The sequence below is a fragment of the Gastrolobium bilobum genome, unplaced genomic scaffold, assembly GCF_033153095.1.
Source record: "Gastrolobium bilobum isolate Gb01-03AN ecotype WA unplaced genomic scaffold, APGP_CSIRO_Gbil_v1 utg79114, whole genome shotgun sequence".
Classification (NCBI taxonomy): domain Eukaryota; kingdom Viridiplantae; phylum Streptophyta; class Magnoliopsida; order Fabales; family Fabaceae; genus Gastrolobium; species Gastrolobium bilobum.
The window spans coordinates 109684-131523 of record NW_026895202.1 but is presented as its reverse complement, the minus strand read 5'-3'; the positions used below and the strand labels follow the sequence as shown (position 1 = coordinate 131523).

The window sequence follows — 21840 nt, the reverse complement described above, 5'->3', positions numbered from 1 at the left end:
CATCATAAGGAAACTATTCCTTTGCTACTCTTAACACATGCTGGATACTCTGATTTCCTGTCCCAGTGTCAAACAATAGAATAATTTTAACCTAACAGAAAGAGAAGGATTACTCTGGCATCCTTTCCCTTCATTGCAATAGCCTTCCCTCATACATAATATCATGGAAAGGGTTGATTTTTCTTAACAACCACAATTTATTTACTCTTTGCCCTTTTGGAGTTATTCATGGGGGTGTAGCCTTTATAAGCAAAAATACCTTTTAATTTGTTATGTGCTAATAAATTCGACAAATATTTGTCTCTCCTTCTCCTATTAGATATGCTCAAGCTTTCTTTAACAAAAACTTTCTTTTGTTCTCCACTTTTATGTTTCATGATACTTCATTTCATTTTGTTTTTCCTGACTTTCTTCAGGGTAAAGATATGGTATCCTCAACTTTCTCCTAGGTGCATTCATTTTGTGGCCAAAATTGTCAAAAATCATTCTCTTATTGGGTCATCTAAAAGGATAAAGCAGCTGGCAGAGTCCCCCAATTTTTGGTTTGCGTCAGTTCAAGAAACCTGAAGTTTCCAAAGCTATTTTTCTTTAAACATATCCTGTTTTGCCAATCCAGGCTTGTCAATATCTTATTTGTCAATTCATTGAGGCGGTAAATCTTGTACAGGCAGTGCAGGTATTTTACTTTTGTAGTCTGTGATTGTTTTTGATAGCATATGGCGGTTCTTACATCTGTCAGTTCAAATTTGGAATCAAAGTATCATGCTCTAGCTCCATTAAGAGTTTTAAGGGGTCTGGTCTGTCTACTGGTGCTGCTTTCAACAGCATTTATAATGTTAGTGTGCTTCGGCTTTATTAGTGCTGTTATAGTGCGACTTTTTAGCATCAGTTACAGCAGGAAAGCAACATCCTTTTTCTTTGGTGCTTGGCTAGCTTTGTGGCCTTTTCTATTTGAAAAGATCAACAAGACTAAAGTTGTGTTTTCTGGAGCTATTGTTCCTTCAAGAGAACGGATCTTACTGATCGCAAATCACAGAACTGAGGTCGACTGGATGTATTTATGGGACCTTGCCTTGCGGAAGGGAAGCCTTGGATACATAAAATATATACTTAAGAGCAGCTTGATGAGACTTCCAATTTTTGGTTGGGCATTTCACATACTGGAGTTCATCCCAGTGGAAAGGAAGTGGGAGGCTGATGAGTCATCCATGCGCCATATGCTTTCTACATTCAAGGATCCCCAAGATCCTCTATGGCTTGCTCTTTTCCCAGAAGGCACTGATTTTACGTAAGCCACGTGTTAATGGTTTTTCTTTTTATTTCAGTTATGGTAATCAGCTAAAACTTTGATACATTGTTAAGTATCTTTTGCCTATGTTCATCATGATGCTGGAGAAAAAGTCAGGTTTCTTGTATTTGAGAATTATAGGCTTTTTGACCCTTATAATGCAAATTTTGAAACTACATACCGATTTAAGTTTTTTGGCAAACTATTTATCAATATAATGCGAAGAGACGCACCTTGGTGGTGCGCATTAAGAAGCACATGGATAAGAGCCATGTCCTACGTGACGACAGCTAGAGACGCACATGTCACTGCACCGCGTCTAAAACTCGCATAGAAGGGAGGCACATCTCTAGCAAAGATGCACACCAATGTCTGTTGCGTCTAGACACTTATGAATTTTTGAATTTTCAATCTAAAACACAAACACGCAGAAATAACTACCGCGCCACAACCTCATCAAGTAAGTTAGAGAAGTGTGATAGGAAAAAAGAAAGAAAGATTGATAGGGACATGCACTGAGTGGTGTTACACTGTGGGCACTCGCACTCACCCACACCCGCGCAACGAGGGCAATGCAGGGCCTGGAACCAGAATGGTTTGATGTGCTCCCCCACAAATGTAGGAACCTATGTAGGGTTACTGTAGTGACGTGATAGTATTACCTCACTATAATGAAGAGCTATGGTATTGTCCATTTTATTACCTCACTTCAATCGACAGAAGAGTAAGAGTTTTACAAGAAATTCCTAGCCCATAAAGCTGGTGTTTATTCTCTTTCCTTCTCCCCAAACACTCTAGACGCGATGGTTTTTGTGCGCGTCTTTGCTAGAGACGCGGCCCCCTTCTGTGCGTGTTTTAGACGCAGTCATGCGCGTCTCTGTTTGTCGCCACGTAGGACGTGGTTCTCACCCATGCGCGTCTTAACGTGCACTATAAGGGTGCTCGTCTTTTCACATTATATTGGTAAGTAGTTTCCCAAAAAATTTAAACCGGTATGTAATTTCAAAATTTGCATTATATAGGTCAAAATGCCCAGAATTATATGATTCTCTCTTTAAACATCATTAAGAAGAAAATTAGCAAAAATGTGCTGTCACAACTTTCTTCATCCTCAGTTTGAGTTGATGTAGTATCTGTAACTTTTGTTTGTATGTGTATTCTGTTAAAAATTTCTCTAACCTATCCTTTTCTTCTTGCAGTGAGCAGAAGTGCATTCGGAGTCAAAAATATGCTGCTGAACATGGGTTACCGATTCTGAATCATGTCTTACTTCCAAGGACAAAGGGCTTCTGCACCTGCTTGCAAGAGTTGAGGGGCTCTCTCACTGCAGGTTCTCCTGTCTGTCTTTATTTTATTTGTTTATATAATTATTCGTAAAGTATGTGACATCATTTTTATTTCTAGTTAGTCCTTGTACTCATCCAACAATTGTGCATCATCCAGTTTCTCTTTTTCTTTGATATGATTGATGGGGAAGTCTGCATCATGGTCATCTGTCTAATCCTTTTAGTATGTGCCAAGGAAATATACTTGTGATGTTACTTTGACTCCATAAACAGCCACCTTAGGACTGCATATCTTGATTTAACTTGTATGGAGTCTATTTTTAGATAAAATAACGTATACACTATACAATTTGTTGATTGCAATGAAATCAAGTTAATGGAAGGCTGAAAGTGTAACAATCATTAAATTCACATTATCATGCAACTAAGATTCTTTTAACTTTTCATTGTCAGTTTATGATTTGACCATTGGCTACAAATACCGCTGCCCATCCTTCTTGGACAATGTCTTTGGAGTTGATCCTTCTGAAGTTCATATTCATATCTGCCGCTTTCCCCTTGATTGTATCCCAAAATCTGAAGATGAAATTTCCATGTGGTTGATAGATAGATTCCGGTTTAAGGACCAGTTACTTTCCAATTTTCAATTTCAAGGTCAGTTTCCTGATCAAGCAACAGAAAGGGACCTCTGTGCTGTGAAGAGCATTTTAAATTGTGCGACAGTTATTATGTTGACAGGCACATGCATGTACTACATTTTTTCCTCTGTTTGGTTTAAACTTTATGTGTCTCTAGTCTGTGCTTATTTGGTTCCGGCCACATATTTCAATATTCGGCCCCAGCCTATTCTTGGCATTTTGAAGATGAGATCTAATTGCCACCTCTAAAATACTTGAATAGGAAGAAGGTTTTGTAAGTTTGGGATCCATGTTTGATTGTTGTTGTACTATTAGTAATGGACTTGCAATTTACATGAATCTCTCTCTTGGTTAAAAAAATTGGCCTGATTAATTTGATAGAATGATGGACAATCAAGTTTTGGCTTATAGTGATTGTGTTTCTCATTGCTTTTCTTTAGGGGCATGTTAAACAAAATTATTTTGCCACTTTGGCTCTGCCTCAGACACGATTTTTCCTTCTCTTGTAGGTTTGACATTGACATTTGTGTATATATGTTGATGGAAATCTCAGTTACCACGGTTGGTTGATTATTTTGCCCCTATTTTAATTTTTTTTTACCACTTTGCTCATCTTCCCAAATTATATACCAATCTATCTTGTTTGATTAAAGTTTGACCGACACTTGACTTGAGTAAATAAACAATTTACTCGAGTAAATGACTTACCAAGGACAAGGATTTGGTCAAACTTTGGTCAAATAAGGACAGTTTGAATGTTTGATATATAATTTAAAAAGAGGGATATATTGGTATGCAGAATGAGAATCGGAAGCAAAGTGATAAAAAAAAAAAATTAAAGCAAGGTCAAAATGATCAATCAGCCCAGTTACCAATGGTTTCATAATATGTTTTTAAACTGTTCTTGCAATTCCGTTGCAATTTCATTTCCATATAGATCCACTTTTTGGCCTGATTATGTCAAAAAGCCCTTTGATTATAAAAGCTGCAAACATAGCTAGTTGCGTGGTTGACGTATGCATTGCAAAGTATAAATGAATATAGCTAGTAACTAGTTAAAAACGGTATATCATGTAACTAGAAAGTTAGGACTATCAACTTTTGATTAAACTGATTTGAACACAATTAGTCTAAAGTCTAAACACACAAGGCCTTTTGGTGGAGTTGCATGTCTCTCCCTTCCACGTCCAAGTTTCTTGAGCAACATCTTCAAACAAACATGCTAAATTTTGGTAAATGGTACCATCGAGTTTCTGTTCCTTCTGTGTGTACCAATGGTGCATGTGCTCCTTGCGAAGGAACGGAAAAGAAAATGGCAAGAGTGAAAGGCCCATGCTCAGAGGGGTCATAACTACATATTTGTGAGATTCAGAGCCTACTTGTAATTCTACTTGAAAACTGCTTCCCTGAGCCCTGGTGTTGGAGGTTCGTTCCTCAAATGTTGTGAATTGTGAATCATACCAAACCTTCTTGAGTTTGATGTTAGACCACAAATGCTTCTTTTCTTCTTCTTCTTTTTTTCTCTTGCAAAGTAAAAGAAGTCTGCACTGAAAAAGGTTGTTATCATATTCTAAATGCAATTAAGCAGCACTCCCTCTACTCTGCTACAATACTCTCAATCTACCGAACGTGAATTAAAATAAAAAGAAAAAACTCCGTTTGTTTGAAAACGTAATAGATCAATCTGTAACACCCCGTTCTAGAACCGGTTTGTTAACATCGCATTATGATATTAAGCGCAGTTACAATCACATTGGCTCAATTAAAAATCCGGATAAATTTTTCTTTTTAAAACAACGCCGAATTTAAAATATCCAATTGTGTGATCATAACCATATTACTTTGCGGAATCAGATAAACCAAGCTTAACATCATGTTCTTATTCCATTTTTAAACCATTAATTTACTTCTTATTTATTTCCCAACTTCTACTATGTTGTAGATCTCTTCGTTAGCTACTCGTGGTTTCAAACCGCTCCTCATTTGGAGCCCTGTAGCTCAAGTTATGACAATTTTACTAACTTAGGTGTATGCTGAAAAACTACGCGGGCAGGGCGCTTAAGCGCGCTCCAGGGAGCTTAAGCGCCCACAGACAGAGGGAATTTACATTTTTAGCCACCAAGGGCGCTTAAGCTCGCTCCAGGGCGCTTAAGCGCGCTACCTGGGCGCTTAAGCCCCCATTTTGGGCGCTAAAGCCCCAGGCGGCAGAAAGCTTTTGGTCTTCACAGGTGCATCAGGGCGCTTAAGCCCCCTCCTGGGCGCTTAAGCCCCCTGAGCAGGCTTAAGCCTCCATTTGCAGGCTTAAGCCCCCTCTTCTGGGCAATTTCCTATACTCATATTTTTCATGTATCTTTCTTGGGGAATCAATCCTACACATTTTACAACCTATTTAACAAGCTTGTGATATCCCTATATCATTGCTTAACTCTCATCCTCTCATCATTGATTTAACGGAAATTGGGCAGCATAACCTTTGTTTTCTCAACGTTTCCCAACTTAGCACAAGGTACCTAATTGACTTTCCAGCTCAACATATCCAATACATAAAAATACATTCATGCATTTAACTTACAGTAAGCATCATACACCAATATCTTCATTACTTACAATATTACATCATGTCTTAATTACAAATCTCATATACATGCCAAAGGACTTAGCTACAACATGAACATGATCAAAGCAAGTAACCCTGTATCAGATACCCATTACTACTACAATGATCATGCACTAAGTCCTCCAAAATACATCATGTGGCATCAAAATATACATATAGCAATGCTAAATGGCATGCAACTCAACATGTCCAGCTATCAGGTACAGTCTACTCACGCTTCTTGCCTCGATCAACCTCACCTCTATCAGTACCTGAAATGATGCCCCACAACACGGGGTGAGGTATACGAATATATCACAGTAAACCAGAGGTCCTTGGAGATCACTCCACCCTAAGGTTCACTTTGATGTACACATAATCATAATAGCTTAACACATTCTTATCAGCAAGCATCACATGGACTTCCAAGAGAGATCCACTAAGGGCTGTTTCTCTTAGGCTCTTACCACATGGAGATCCACATGGGGCTGTTTCCAAGGGAAGTCCTTTCCTCAATCTATTCAAAGAGAGATCCTCAAAGGGCTGTTTCTCTTAGGCTCTTACCACATGGAGATCCACCTAGGGCTGTTTCCAAGGGAAGTCCTTTCCTCAATCTAGGAACCTCCAAGAGGGATCCACATAGGGCTGTTCCTCTTAGGCTCTAACCACATGGAGATCCACATAGGGCTGTTTCCAAGGGAAGTTCCTACCAATCATCCTCATCATAATACTATCACTCATAACCTCAATCACAATCCTCAACCATTACCTCATTCATTATTGCTACTTCTATAATCATTCCTCAATTACTCTTAAACAATCAAACATCAACCAATAATCATCAATCAATCATAACATGTATCAATGCATGAATCAATGCATGAGCATACAATCACTATCATAATTACATATCACATCTCATAAACCATTTCTCCTCAACGGAGTATGGTGGAACACTCAATGGGATCAACCACAAGGTCCAAAGGTTTACCTTGCTCTTTGAGCTTTCCTCAATTGCACACAACCCCAAGGGTTGGTCACTCCACTTGGTCCTCTTGCCTCAATCCTATCAACACAAGGAATACAATCAAACAATGCTAACAATGCAAGGAAATCCATAGTTCCAAGCCTAGATTTCTCCAAACATCAAAGCATACTAAAATAACACTATAAACTCATTTCTACCGATTAAATGTCATTCCTAGCATTTTTCACAACATACTCTAAGCCTCATTCTTCCTTGAACATAGCCAATCTACTCAACATTTCATAAAAACCCTAAAACACTATTCATTAACCCTAAACTCATGCAAATCTCCAAGAATCATGTGAAAGAGAGTGGAAACTTACCACCAATGATCACACAATAGAGGAATGAGTGTTCCTCAAGCTTCCATGGAGGTAGAAACTCCCAAAACCCCACACTTCTCAAAAGGGGCGAATCTTTGGGGACCAATATCTCTCTCCACAAGGACTCCCACTCAAAACCAAGCTAGGATTATGAAAGAGGGGAAGATTTAGAGTAGTTTAGGCTTTTGAATCACCCAAAACGGTTGGGATTTGCTCCCACTAGGTTTTCCCTCCTTCTTCCTCTCTTCTCCCTCTCTTCTCTTCTCCTCCTTTCTGTTTGCTGTCGACGGGCCATGGGGGGAAAATGGGTTCTTCTTTGTTCTTTAGTCACTTAACATAGGTTAAGTGACTTTAAGCGGGTATTGGTTCGTCTATCTATTCAACTCCATTAATTACCAAACTTTACCCAAAAGTCTGGAATATTATTCTAGGAATATTACTATTTTTATTTTTATATTTTGGGTACTTTCGCCAGTACCCATTTATACCCCTTAATTTTCACTGAGTACACTTTTTAACTCTAAGTGACTCAGATTCATTTAATTAAGTCTTTTACTTAATTTTACTCACTAAAACATGCTTAATTATTTAATTAAAATTAATCAATTAAATGCTTAAGTTTGGGATATTATACAATCAGAGCTGCTTCTTTTTTAAATGCATTTGTCTGAAGGTAATGTACACTATATGTATTCTAGGTTCTTGGTTGTTTTAGGCTTTTAACTATGGGAGATAAGTTATTAATATTATGTTAAAGGAGATAAGTTATCTTATGTAATAGAGACAAACCTGTGAACCTCACTATTTGTGAAAAATAAAATTAAAAAATTTATGGGACTCAACTTTTTTTTTCTTTCTTGGTCAAATTTATTTTCCGTGGACGAATATGCGTTTATAGAAGGGAATTTTCGCGATAGTGAATAGAAGATTATCATTATTGAAGGATCATGTTATTCATCTTTGTTTTTTTTTGGAGACATGATCATGTCATTCATTGAACGCGACATTTCTCCTCTCGTGATTAATGATACCCGCCTAATTTGCCATCCATTTTCAATCCTGATGATCAACCACCAACTTCCATGTTACTTCCCTTTCTTTTCCCACTTGCTAAGTTTTTTACACATGGGAAGAAAGTCTTAACTCATAAGAAACTGGCCTAGACTCTCTATATATGCTGCTCTTTCAACTTTCAAGAGTTCCTTACAGGCAAAGTTTATCCACATTTGACAATAATTAATGCATTTATGAAGATAACATGTACAATTTTATATTCTTTTGTATATACCTCTATGTATTTTTATATAAATTTAATTCTATATGCATATATACTAATACAACATATAAATAATGAAATACTATCGTCTGTGAAATTACTCCAACAACGAGCTCTTTAAAAGAAAAATGTTTGAAATTATAAAAAATATGTACATAGTTAATCTAGGTAAAATTAAAAAAAAAAATACATATTAAAAAAAATTAAAATTATGAAAAAATATTCTCCAACAATTAAACAGTTACAGGGTGGCAAAGAAATAAGACTGTCTTTCAATTGTGGGGATGCTTTATGATTCTCTGCAGAACAACAGTCCTTGCCCTCCTAATGTCACGGCTACACATATCAGCTTGAACTCCTAAATCTTCAACATTCTTCATAAACAATCCCAGCTTCTTTTTGATTTCCTCTATGGCAACCTTCACAGCTTCTTCTTCAATGGCAAAATCCACAGTATGCAATAGGGATTCAATCTCAATTTCCAAACGATCAATGAGAACACGGATATTGTCCAAGTCCTTTATAGCAACATATGTACCAGCCTGCATTGAGCTTATTACTTCCTTCTGTCCTTTCAATGCATTTTCATAGTTCCTCCAAAGGGAATCAATCCACTTTCCCATTGAACCAATTGGGATTGAGGTAGCAGCAGCTATAGCAGCAGCAACAGGTGGAGCTGCAATAGCTGCTGCTACAACTGAGCATATCAAAACAGCAGCAAATGTAGCTACAAATATCATACTTGATACCTTCCTCCAAGAATGGATGTATTTCAGTTTCTTATCAAGCTTGTTCTTCCTAAGTTGCAACTTCTCAAGCATGAGCATCTGCTGCTTATAAACAGATTGAAAGATTTGGAAGAATTCTTCAGTGAAAGGGTCACCAGCTGACTTGAAATTCTTCAATTCTTGTAATGTCCTCACATATCGATTGTCTCCCAACTCTGATTCTTCCTCAAACTGTTGAATAGCCACAAGGATAAGCAACTGGCTATCCCGAGTTCTCTTTAAGCACTTCTCCAATGCAGTGCAGAAATCTAGAGTTTGCAAACTGTTCTCAAAGTATTCCTCAACAAGTTCAAACAGTTCTTGGCTCTTCCATATATCTTTCTTGCAATCCAAGATTACCTTGACAACTTCCTGATTCATCTCTAGAAGACATTCGGTGACTTGTTTTAGAGAATCAAATGAAAGGGCTCGAACTTCAACACCAACAGCAAGGGTATTGATAACCTGATTTGTTCGAGCTTGAAGTGTGGTGTCAAAGGACTGCAAATCAGTATCAACCTTACATGCAGCTTCATACGAACTCAGCTCATTCTTGTAGTGCAATTCGGTACTGAGGTTAATAGCAGACGAAGTTTCAGGGGTCTTCTTGCTCATATGGCCTCCCATTGCTTCAATTGAAATGATCTAATAATAATAATAAAAAAGGCAGAACCAATTTCAAAATTCAGAACCCTTAATTGATTCCTTGCCCTAGCAATAAAGTGAATGAAAACCCAACTTATGATATTCGATGCAATTTCCAGAGAACAATGAGAGAAAATTGATAAAAATTAAATCTCAACCCAGTTAAAATATTACAAACTACTTATACAAACCAAATGAATGCTATCTCAAAGAATTGCAAACAATAGAAACATTATCATCCAAGTCACCACAAACAAGCAAAAGATCTTGAGATTATGAAACAGACCCAGATAGAGATTTATGAAAAGTTCAAACCTTTGAAAGCGATTGAAGAAGATAACGAATCCCGGACAACGACAATGAAAATCGATCGCGCTAATTTGGATGGGTATTTTTTTGTTCTGTTTGTTGTTGTGTAAAATATGAGAGAAAAAGTGAGATAAAGGAAAGAACTTGAGGTGGAAGGGGAATGCAGAATCTTAAAGAGAAATATAGCTGTCAATAGCCAAGAAATGTGGGTGGGTTTGAGATTTGAGAATGGCTTGCACGCATGAGAAAAATGAGGTATTGAAGATGGAAAACGCGGGAAGCAATGACCCTTCTCTCTCTCTCTTAAAAACCCCCCATTCTTTGTGTCCCCAAACCTCTTATCTCATCCCCGTTTACACTGCACAGTGCACAATTTTAACGCGCAAAGCAACAACGATTACCAAACAGAACAAGTTACTACAAAACAACCTCAGGTCAACAACTAGAAGCACAACCTTCAGCTTTTAACGACTCCTTAACCACACTTCACATTACACATTCACTGAAAGTTGAAATTTTGGGTTCTTTCTGTGACTTCTTTAACAAGTTTCCAATGGGATAAAGCCACCTCAAAACACGGACTTCTGCCGCAACTTTTCTCTCCATTTTTCATTTATGTCCAAATAATAAGAAAAAAATTAGGGTATGTTTGGAAGAAATTTTATTTTGGGTTTGATGGGAAGTGTGGATGGATATTAAAAATATCACGTTTGGTTCAAGTTTTTTTAAAAAATACTAGACAAATAGAATTGTTGGAAAATGACTTTAGTGTTGATTTTTGGATAAAATTCACTGTTACAAAATATCACTTGAGATATGATATTTTGAGATAACTGGAGAATTGGAAAACCAGGTGTGAAGTTCTCTTCTATCAAATGTACCATTAGAGTAAAGTAAATTTTGGTTTATAACAAAAAAACACGAATTTAATCTCTTAGAAAGACAAAAAAAAATTGGTATGTATTTATTTTGAAATTCAAAATAGATTCATATTAGTCATTTTGAGATAATAATGTGGGTCTTCTTTGAACTTCAGAAAAATATAATTTTGACTAACTGAGTCTATTTTAAATTTTAAAAGTATCACAAGTCAATTTTTTTTCTTCTAAAAAATTAAAATAAATCCCTTAATTTTTATTAAAGAACTACTTCACACACACACACACACAAATTATAAGAAGAACATAGCTTTAAACTTATGCACCCGTTTTGTTGCTACCGAAACGATATAAACTTGAGGTCAATATCTAACTTGAAAGGATAACGTTAAATATGTTAGCAACACTTTAACACGTGTTTTTATAATTAACTTCCCCATAGTTATTTTCTATCCAAAATGAGAAAAATACCATGTTCAACCTTTTAATCCCACGTTAGTAGTAGTAACAATGTACGATTGACGTTATATCATTAAATTATATCCAACAAAAGTGTACAATTTTATTAATTAAGGTAAATTGATCAGGACATACTTTTGGACTGCATAGTTTTAGGTAGAAAAACTTGTTCAAAGCATATTGAAATTCCGTTATTAGAGACTAGAATAATAGGTAATAATTGGACTGAAAATTCATTAGCAAAGTTTAATCATTAATAATTAATGATTAAAGACATGGAAGCACGCACTCAATTTTTAAAATATTTATTCAGAAGAAGAAAGCAAGAGATGGCAAGGTAGAGAGGTTACCCTCCTTATGTTATGTGTATAGCTTGTGGAAATAAGAAATCAGAGTTTAATCAAAATCGTCAAGTCATGTTTGTGTATAAACAGGTCATGTACGCGTGCTCCGACCCACTTTTTTAAAAATAAAAATATAAGTATGGGGCCTTCTCGTACTGACACGTAACCTTGAGTAACACGTGTTGTCAACTTAATGGTTGCCACCACAATGACAATCAAAAACAGATTCCACGCTACGTCAAACTCTTCTTAAGCTCACGTGATTTCTCGTTCGAGCCACAACACAAAGACAATAATTGGAAACTAATGATGAATATATATTGATGTTCACACTTCAATCTTTAATCTTTATCTTAATTCATGTTGGGAAGGGTTTTTGTGGCGGCCTTGGGTATTTAATGGGTTGGCTTATTTTAAAAATATGTCAAAGATGCTTTGAATCTAAGCTTGGAAGATAGGAAAAAAAAATGTATAAAGAAAAAACGATCTCAATAAAAGTTTTCGAGCACGTAAATTCTTCCCCCGTTCACAACTTGTCTTTATTTTCTTTCTTCCATGTCAAACTCTCATCTTATACAACTTTGACTTTCCTAACCTTATTTTTGATCAAATCCGATGATGAATGAGGAAACTTAATTACTATAACCATGTACAAGGAATGGATGAAAACGGTCATTGATAAATTGACCAAATTTATCTAACCAAATACCCGTGTTTTTTAGTTTCTTTATAGTTTGTTACGTAGCAAGATTATATTATGTTAATTGGCAAGAGGATGGACCAAACTTTGGAATCTCCTTTTCGTCTTAACTTATTTTTGTCTTCATTCTTTGCCACGTAATTAACCTGATCTCTTCAGTGAATTCTACATGTGACTATCATATATGAAGAGAACCTAGTTTTTGGACACCCGTTGGAGAAGCCTTTCGTTTTGCCCCTTGACTCATATTACTTTGACCTTTTGGGTTGCACTTGTACATAGAACTAGTTTTAGTTAATGAAGATAAAATAAGAAATGAGAGGCTTGAATATGTATTTTCCATAAGATTTGGAGATAAATTTAATATATCTTGATTTTTCTAAAAATATGTTCCAAGATTTGAAATCGTTGCTATTAATCTCATTAACTCATAGTCTCGATCTTGTCTACTATGGATGTTGATTGTTATGTGGTCCTGTAACCTTATAAGCTCACAAGTTTCACTTTTGTAGTGTAATGAAACATGAGTGGTCCATTAATTCATTATAGAAAAGCATTTATATCCGTCACTAAAACTACTAAAAAACATTAATTAAGCTTACCCACACAAATAATGAGTTAAATGGTTGGCTTCTTTAACTTGAAAGTCATTTTTTTTTTGTTTAATCCAATTTTGATAAGTATTATTTGTTTGCTTGATATTGTTGATTTTTTTTTTATATTTTATAATTAACAATGAGGAAATTCCATTCACTAGGTTATGGTTAGTCATATCTTTATTTATTGTACAAGTTGAGTGTGTGCTTTATTATTGACCATTTTGATGAATGATTTGATATTGAATTTTAAAGTGTTAAAAATGTATGGGTGAAAGAAATTGCTAGTTTGATGGACTGGCAAGATTAGACCCACTAGTTGATGCAAGGCAAGTCAAGCTGCTTATTTTGACATGTTTAGAGCTCGTTTGTATTGAATTGTTAAAAAAAAAATTTTTATGACTTCTTTATTTTAAAAGTATTTATTATAAAAATTACAGTTATTTAGATTTTTTAAAAATATTTGATTTTTGAAAAAAAATATTTGACTTGATTTCTGCTTTTTTAAAAAGTTGAAATTTTTAACTTCTGAAAAAAAAGTAAGTTTTTGACTTTTTTTACGATTTCTACTTTTTAAAAAAGCAGACATCTAAATAAACTTGTTTTTAAAGTATTTTTTTCTCTTAAAAAAAGTCCATTGAAACGGACCCTGAATGTTATTCATTTTGCATCGGTTGATTTAACGTTATAACTATCAAGTGTCCTGTCAGGCTTAAATGTGAACGTTTCACCAACTTGACACCCCCATCTCTCACTATTGTGGCTGTAGAGATTTTCTCAATATATTTTGTATCATTTATTATACTTCTGTTTCTTTTTCTATATAGGATCATTCTTTCTTTTAACGTTATTTTTCAACAAACGCACTTAACAACACAATAATAAAACCCAAAAATGTTTGCACCAGAAAGTTTAAAAAAAAAAATATATTATTATCATATCATATTATGCAGAGTGATATTTACATTTCTTATTCACAATTCGTGTCGTTTCCTATGTACTACGAATTACCCCATATGGGAATCTAATGCTATTCACACTTCACATGCCACTATTGCACATAATCAGACACTATACACCTAATTTATTATCCTTATATATACATTAAACAACTAAAAACCTCTCATATTACCGCTAGAATCCAATTCCTTTAAAGCACCAAACGCTTGCCCGTGATACAATGGCCCCTTGTATATTGCCAATCAGCCAGCAACACATAGTCACGAGAGCTCTATATGAACAATATAATATCAATATCATAATTAACTCTCTCAATAAGTTCACTATCTATATATATGACTATATATAGTTCTCTCCTCATGACAATGCAGTGGAACTAAGAGTGAAGTTTGAGGAGATCATATATAGATATCAATATCATATATATAGAGAGGATCATGGAGGCCTACAAGAAGCTTATGATTGTTGGGATGTTATTGGTCATTGCCATGATTGGGTCAAAGCCCATATTGGCCAATGGCCAATCCTTTTGCCATATGTCCAAAGAAGGGTTTAAGGCATGCATGCCCTCTGTGAGTGGTGAGAATCCTGTTGATCCTCCAACCTCTGCTTGTTGCTCAGCAATTGCAAAGGCTGATCTTAAATGCTTGTGTCGTTACAAGGATTCAGGATTGCTTACTTTCTATGGTGTTGATCCCAATGAAGCCATGCAACTCCCTGTTAAGTGCAAGCTTGTGGACTCCTTCAGCTGCTAGACTAGCTTAGCTAGCTAGTCGTGCATGTGTCACAGGAGGCACTAATTAATTATGTAATCTCTGATTTGTTTGCTCTTGGTTATGTTTTTTATTTTCCAATGTGTTTGTTGCCAATGTTGTCGATCATGACATGCTTGTTTATTGTTGGTAATATGTTTGTTTCGCTATTTTCTTTAGTTTGGTTGATTCATGTACATGTTCATTCTGGTTTGCAGTGACGTTCTTGTCAATTTCTTTCCTATTAAAAAGTTGTTCATTTTATTGGAAAATAACTCAAAAGAGATTTTTTTTTTTTTTTTTTTGTACAAGTAGAAGTTTAAGTAAGATTAGACACCGATATCTCACTAGGAGTCAGGGAAGACCCCCAACCTCAAAAGAGATCTTTATATTAGTGTATTAAGTATACGGACCGTATTCTATTAAAAAAAAAATCTCAAAATACAAAACAGTATCCTAAAAAACAGATAATTTCTTTGCAGCAACAAGAGACTAACAGATGATCGAATCATAAGTTGGCGTAAGAATGTTATGAAAACGACGTCACAAAAAACAAAAATAAACCCTGCTAGACATATCGTGGGCCTGTTCGACCAACTACACGAAATTTCCCAAAAATGAAAAATGAAAATGAAAAATAAAATAAAAATGAAAACGATATCACTTGAAATAATACACAAGATTGTATATGATTGTCTATATCATGGATTGTCCCTAGTGACAAAGAACTCACCTCGTTACAAAAGCAAGAATTAAATTAGGATTGACATAAAAAAAGTAAATGTCTTTTTAAAAGTAATGAGTCCCACATTACTTTTACATATTCTTTTTCATAATTTTATATAAAAAATTATTTTTTAATTTTAAATGTACCTTTTTTTTTGTTAAAATTATTTTTCAATACATCCAAAAATAAAATAGTTTTAATTTTTTAAAAATAGTGCATAAAACAAATTTTGTCTTACTGATAAATCAAACTTTTTTTTTTAAATCAAGTTTACTGCATTCCCTATTTATTCAGCTTACCTTAAACTTTAAAATTTTCTTCAGCCTAAATTAATGTCGAATCATGAATTAATTTAATAGTTTATGTTTGAATTTATAACTAATAAAAAATATTTTTTTGACTTATATTTAGTTAGTTATAAAATATTTGAATCAGACAAAGTAAAATCAAGTATTAACATAGATTAATATTAAGAATAACTATATATATATATGTTGTATTGAATCGGTTCATAAGTTAATGAGTAGAATAAATAAGAATGCAAATGAACTTATTTGTTAAATAAGTTAACTTTTTAATTCATTGAATTGCTAAAGGGTTGATTTGGCTGGTTACCAAAAAAAAAAAAAAAAAGGATGATTTGGCTCACTACAAACTCTTGTTTATACGACACGCTATTTAAAAAAAAAAATTATTGGTAAATTACTTGTAATATTTATTTGAAAAACGTTCTAACTTTTAATATCGGGATGAATTAGTATATATTATTACATAGCTTTAATTCTTATATCTATATAAAAGTTGAAATTTGCTTTTATAAAAGAGGTAAAAGTTACATACTTTCAATACTATATGTTACCAAATGTTTTTGTTATTTTAAAGAATAGTCAATTTAGTTTAAAATATTATTTTTTATTCAATATTTAAATTAAAAAAAATTCAATTTTCTTCTATCATGATTTATGTTTCTCTCAATATAAAACATAATTCTGTGTTTTTTAAAAGAACAAACAGTAATCCCTTTATATTTGAAATATAAAATTGGCATTTTGAATTTTAAAACACATATAAATAAAAGTTTCGATCATCTTAATTATTTATCTGTTTACATTTTTTACTAATTACATTTAATTCAACTATAATAAAAATTATTTTAGTGGACAAATATAGGGATGGCAACCGACCCACCAAAAAGTGACCCAACCCATTTCATCAGGTCGAATCTATTTTATACTAAAAAAATAAAAATATCTCAACCAACCGGGTTGGCGGGCAGGGCTGGTTGAATAATTTGGTCCACTGAGGTAAATGCCGCCTCTGAACAAATAATAAAAATGAAATAGAATAAGTTGTTTTTTTTTTTTTTTTTTGGGGGGGGGGGGGGGGGGGGGGGGGGGGGGTGGGGGATAAAGTCTAAGGACAAAAGAGTAAAATACAAAAATAAGTATTAGCCATTAGGGTTTTTCTCTGTGAGTGCGTCGCTTCTTGAACCCAACATTTGTGTATATATATTTACATACAAAGAAGGTAAACCCTAACCATGGAGTTTCCTTCTTCTTAGCTATTCGCACTTGGCGGAAGCAGCAGCTGCAGAGGTTTTGTTTCTCAATTTTTATATTGTTTTTCAATTCAAATAATTATTATTGATTTATTCATTATTGTTGGGTTTTGTATGGGCCTTCATAATCCCAGATAAGCTTGAGGATTATTAATGATCTCAATCAAGTGCTTATGCTGATTCATGGGAGGCCAAAAGTAAAATGTTGCAAGTTTCGCTGATAAATGCCTTTCTCTGATTTTTACTATATCAAAGGCCTTTACTAGTAACTTTGCAATACACCCTTCACTTTTTATAGTTACTCTTTCATATACTAATTTTTCATTTCACTTTGTGTCACTTAATTTTATATTTCGTCATCTCTATCCAAATCCAAAATGCTTGCTGATTAAAATTAAATTATAAAAAAAAAAAAGTTAGCAAATATTTTCTAGATTCTAGAATGTCATTTAAATTGAAAACTCAAACCCTGGTTATTGAGATAGAATTAAGATTTAGTGTTGTTAATGGCAGGTTTGTGTGTTGTGCTCCAAGATGGAGTTTTGCCCAACTTGCGGTAACATGCTGCAATATGAATTGCCCAACATGGGTCGCCCTTCAAGATTTTTTTGTCCTACTTGTCCATATGTTTACTACATCAAGACCAAAGTAGGGATTTCAATCCATTCTATGTTTCCTTTTTAATATGTTTTTTATGTGCTTGTCTTGTGCTTGGTTTTTTATATTTTCATTTTTGCAGATTAAGAAAAAGAAAAAACAGCAGTCGGTCAAAAAAGATATAGAGCCTGTTATCTCTCATGATGACATGAAGAATGCACCCACTGCCGAGGGTATATTTGTTTGTTTGTTTATTTATTTATTTATTCTTCAGTTAGAAATTATCTTTGGGAGAATTACAATTTAGGATGTCCCGGTAAACATATTCAGAATTCAGGATACATTAAGCAGTGGAGTGGTAGATCAAGTCAACCTATTATCTATCTTTGAATGTTGCTAAGCACTCTCTTGTTCAATCATCCTAATTATAAATATGTTCATCGGGACATTTTGAATTGTAATCGTCCCTTTACTTTGTTGTTCCTCTCTTTGTGGGCTTATTTACTAGGATAATCAATAGCAATTTTGGTTATTTCTGAAAAAATATCATCTGTGTGAACTAAATCGTTGGAGATTATATGATGTGTTAGTATTAGTAATTCCAATATAATTGAGCTATGAAAATAAATTTGGGAATAACACTCTTATTAACTAAGGACCTTCTCTTGTGTTGAATGTGGTCCAAAGCAAAGAGATGAGTAAGCAGAGAGAAATAAGAGTCAGAAAACACTTGCATAAGGGTCTTTAGTTTTCTTGGCACCTAGTATAGTTTGGAGGTTTAATTCTCAAAATGTGAAGCAAAATCTAAGCCAGCAATAAAATCCTCTATAGCACTTTTTTGTGCTGATATGACAGGTCTGAGGATGATGCGTCTCAATGCAATAAACATAAACATAACCCATTAGCGAGTGTAGGGATGAGGGCAATTTCTGTAAACAACCGTACCCTTTTATATTTGCAAATAGGCTGTTTTTCGGATTCGAACCCGTCACCTTTCGGTTACGATGAAGCAGCTTTCCTGATACTTATATATGATATATCTTAAATTATTTGAGTTTCAAGAAGTAGGGAAGTTGAAGCTGTGGTCTGGTTTTTCAAATTTGAACATGGACGAACCAATCTCATGTAATTCACCAGATTGCTGAATCTTACTTATCACATTATGTTCGGTTATGTCAATTTGCATATTTCAGTTTGGCTTCAACACCTAGATAGGAACTTTTTAATTTTGTTTTCCTTACATTAAGTTTGAATTGAAGTTCATCATGGACATTATGATTTACTTCTCCATTTATTGGGTTTTAGTTGGTTCGAAAGTTTGAGAACATTTTCATTCTTTGGATTTTGAATTAATGGGTCTTCTTTGACCTCATTGGCAAATATAATTGTTTGCTTTATTGGGAAATAATCATATGAATTAGAGACTAGTACCTCACACAGTAATAATGATTAGCAAACTCCCCCTTTTGAAAAAGGATTATGTCATGCTTCTATGTTCTTTCTTTATCGTCAATTCCTTTCTTCTTTCTTCCTTTTTCTCACTCCATCCCTTTTATTGTAGTGCCATGCCCAAGATGCGATCATGATAAAGCTGCTTACACAGAATTTCAAACTCGATCAGCTGATGAGCCGGCAACTATATTTTACTTGTGCTTGAATGAAAAGTGTAGGCACCAATGGCGTGATTGACTTCATACTCTTGCAATATGTTTTTGCATCAGCTAAAGATAGAGAAGCTTTTCAAGCAGTTTCTAATGAGGATTACATGTGTTATTAATGTTAGTTTAATGGTTATGCGTATACATCTCATGCCTATTTCACTTTAACTTTTTGGGACTGTGGAATGATGGCTGTGTTGCGCAAATCTCGAACAATGAGGAATCGTAATTAGCAAAACCACCAATTGTTTCAACAAATTGTCCTTCTTTATGCAGTTACAGCAAGTGGGTTCATCAAGACACTCAAAGAAATTACACTTATCTGTTCTGAAGTTAGGGCATCCAAAGAACTTCCTTCCTGGATTCCTCATTGTCTGAGATTTGTGAAACACAGCTCGCCCTCATTCCACAGTCGCAAAGTATTTTAGTAGATAAATAGGAAAGTTTAAGTAAAAATTGTATATTAGGATGAAGAACAGATCACAGATTTATGAAGCATGAGTCTTATATTTAATTTTTGCTATGAAATGTAACATGTATCCAAAAGTATTTCAGTATATAAAATTATATCCTGTCTCGTGCCTATTTGAACTTTGTAAAGTGGCAACCGCAAACAAGGAAAAAGAAGCATAGAAAAAAGACATCTAGAGGTGGTAACGAAGGTGGCTTGCTATTAACACGCCTACAAACGAGCAAGCACGCTCTGCTTTGCTTTTGATAATGAGCTGAGAAAGCTAGCCCGTCTATTGCTTTTATATAATGAGTAATTTTTTATTAAAAGAACCCATAATGATAAAATTTGTACGAAAAGTGTATCATTTATGTAATAAACTAATTGTTGTAAAACACATTTTACATGGTGGATGACTACCTTAATTAGGGGTTATTAGGTGCCATTATATGGCTTTGTGGTTACAATTGTTAGCATTCGTAAATAATGGTGTATTAAACTACATTATGTACATTTGTAACCCTTTTTATCCTTCTTCCCTATATATAGAGATGTATTCTGATCAAGAAAATAGTAGAAAAAAGAAGAAAAGAATAATTCCTGAAGAATTATATTTTGATAATTTCTGTTGTCTTAATCTCTCTCAAAATCTCTCTTCCCTTTCACCTTCTCTTTATTTTTTTCTCTATTTTTATAACACTATTTTTTTAGTACACATTTCATATTTTTTTCATAGTACATATTTCATATGTTTTTTAATTATTGAATAATTAGTGCTTGATTAAATAAGTGATGAAGATTGAGAGCATGTATAAAATATTCATCGTAAGTGTAACTGGACCCATCGCGAAGTAACTGAACCTATTTTGCCACCTTTACATATAACAGAACATTGGCCCTGTGCATTTAGGGCAGGCAAAATCTTAGAACTGTTTATGAACTTGGCCAAGAAAGTATAGTTACTAGATCATTTGTTGAAGTACTCGGCTACTTTACCCGCATCATTAGGATAACACGTTATTTTTTGGTAATTAGGATTTTTAAAAAAAAAAACAGAATTTAGTCATCTCTGAGGTGTGGCCGTGTGGGGTAAGAAAAAAAATAAAATTCACCAGAAAATTTATATATTACATGTTACACTTATGAATACTTCAAATATAAATTTACATAATAATAAATTACAGTGTAAAAATTAATCTAACTTCTCATGTAAATTCAAAGTGTTGACAAATTATAATAATAAAGACCAGTACTGATTTAAAAAATATATTATTTAATATAAATAAATATGCAAATTCAAAAGTATTTAATTTTATAAACTAAATCAAATAAGATTTATTTTTTAAGCCTAATATTCCCCCCTCTTTAATTTTGTTACACTTAATTGTCGTGAAACATTATATATAATTAACTTTAAAGTCTGAAAATTTTATTTAAAGTGAATTTGTCTAAAAATGTACAGGAGGAAGAGGAACGCTAGCAATACTCTTTGACATACTCTTAATTATTAAATGAGTTTCGTTAAATAATCTGGCCCCACACTCTATTTAGTAAAGTTCACTGAATAAAACTTGTCCTGAGAAGAATGTCAAAAAATATATTGCTAATATTTCTAAGCGTTTAAATTTTAATAAGTCATCATGATGTACATATACCTCAAAATAAATCTCTTCCTTGCAAGTTGGGTATCGTTAAAGTGAATTAACTCCAAACTTAAATCTAAACTGCAGATTTTTTAACCCTATTAGAGCAAACAAGTAAAAATAGTTTATTCGCAAATCGCCAAGACTAGTAAGTACTCTTTTACATAAATCAATGTCTCCAAAATCCAAATTTTAACCTGCTTAGGACGTCCTTGCAAAAGAAAGTTATGCCACTTATTTTGTTAGAAGCTAATTCTTCGTTCCCACTATACCAAAGATAACAAAACTTGTAACATGTTTAATATGAAAAAAAAATATTTATCCTTGAACGGTTCTTTCAATTAAAATTATTCCACAACTTC

General features: G+C 33.9%; 4 protein-coding genes, 1 long non-coding RNA gene and 1 other non-coding gene across 6 annotated transcripts; 4 read left to right on the top strand and 2 right to left on the bottom strand.

The window, feature by feature from the left end:
* The first annotated feature begins 716 nt into the window (after positions 1-716).
* LOC133299453 (probable 1-acyl-sn-glycerol-3-phosphate acyltransferase 5) lies at positions 717-3461 on the top strand. The gene is made up of 3 exons (XM_061498913.1): positions 717-1288; positions 2488-2618; positions 3028-3461. Exons 1-3 carry the CDS (start codon positions 717-719, stop codon positions 3459-3461), a joined length of 1137 nt encoding a protein of 378 aa, XP_061354897.1.
* Positions 3462-5779: 2318 nt separating this feature from the next.
* On the bottom strand, positions 5780-7442 carry LOC133299483 (uncharacterized). Its single transcript, XR_009749933.1, has 3 exons — positions 7159-7442; positions 6800-6874; positions 5780-6080 (listed from the first exon to the last, which is right to left on the bottom strand). It is a non-coding gene; the product is annotated as an uncharacterized LOC133299483 (long non-coding RNA).
* A 1149-nt stretch (positions 7443-8591) lies between these two features.
* Positions 8592-10492, bottom strand: LOC133299476 (UPF0496 protein At4g34320-like). The gene is made up of 2 exons (XM_061498942.1): positions 10162-10492; positions 8592-9846 (listed from the first exon to the last, which is right to left on the bottom strand). The coding sequence occupies exon 2, from the start codon at positions 9826-9828 to the stop codon at positions 8707-8709; it is 1122 nt and encodes a 373-aa protein (XP_061354926.1). The 5' UTR covers positions 9829-9846; positions 10162-10492; the 3' UTR covers positions 8592-8706.
* Positions 10493-14419: 3927 nt separating this feature from the next.
* LOC133299490 (putative lipid-transfer protein DIR1) lies at positions 14420-15033 on the top strand. Its single transcript, XM_061498956.1, has one exon. It carries the CDS (start codon positions 14530-14532, stop codon positions 14845-14847), a length of 318 nt encoding a protein of 105 aa, XP_061354940.1. The 5' UTR covers positions 14420-14529; the 3' UTR covers positions 14848-15033.
* A 1983-nt stretch (positions 15034-17016) lies between these two features.
* Positions 17017-19962, top strand: LOC133299467 (uncharacterized). Its single transcript, XM_061498934.1, has 4 exons — positions 17017-17166; positions 17643-17777; positions 17869-17959; positions 19288-19962. The coding sequence occupies exons 2-4, from the start codon at positions 17664-17666 to the stop codon at positions 19413-19415; spliced, it is 333 nt and encodes a 110-aa protein (XP_061354918.1). The 5' UTR covers positions 17017-17166; positions 17643-17663; the 3' UTR covers positions 19416-19962.
* Positions 17257-17413, top strand: LOC133299501 (small nucleolar RNA snoR83). The gene has a single exon (XR_009749935.1). It is a non-coding gene; the product is annotated as a small nucleolar RNA snoR83 (small nucleolar RNA).
* Positions 19963-21840: the final 1878 nt, after the last annotated feature.

Bases quoted from the DNA above. Each gene is read 5' to 3' on its own strand.
- LOC133299490 (XM_061498956.1), top strand. From the start codon at position 14,530: ATGGAGGCCTACAAGAAGCTTATGATTGTTGGGATGTTATTGGTCATT.
- LOC133299476 (XM_061498942.1), bottom strand. From the start codon at position 9,828: ATGGGAGGCCATATGAGCAAGAAGACCCCTGAAACTTCGTCTGCTATT.
- LOC133299453 (XM_061498913.1), top strand. From the start codon at position 717: ATGGCGGTTCTTACATCTGTCAGTTCAAATTTGGAATCAAAGTATCAT. The intron at 1,289-2,487 runs GTAAGCCACGTG...TTCTTCTTGCAG, and splicing joins CCAGAAGGCACTGATTTTAC to TGAGCAGAAGTGCATTCGGA. The intron at 2,619-3,027 runs GTTCTCCTGTCT...TTTCATTGTCAG, and splicing joins GAGGGGCTCTCTCACTGCAG to TTTATGATTTGACCATTGGC.
- LOC133299467 (XM_061498934.1), top strand. From the start codon at position 17,664: ATGGAGTTTTGCCCAACTTGCGGTAACATGCTGCAATATGAATTGCCC. The intron at 17,778-17,868 runs GTAGGGATTTCA...TCATTTTTGCAG, and splicing joins TTTACTACATCAAGACCAAA to ATTAAGAAAAAGAAAAAACA. The intron at 17,960-19,287 runs GTATATTTGTTT...CTTTTATTGTAG, and splicing joins GAATGCACCCACTGCCGAGG to TGCCATGCCCAAGATGCGAT.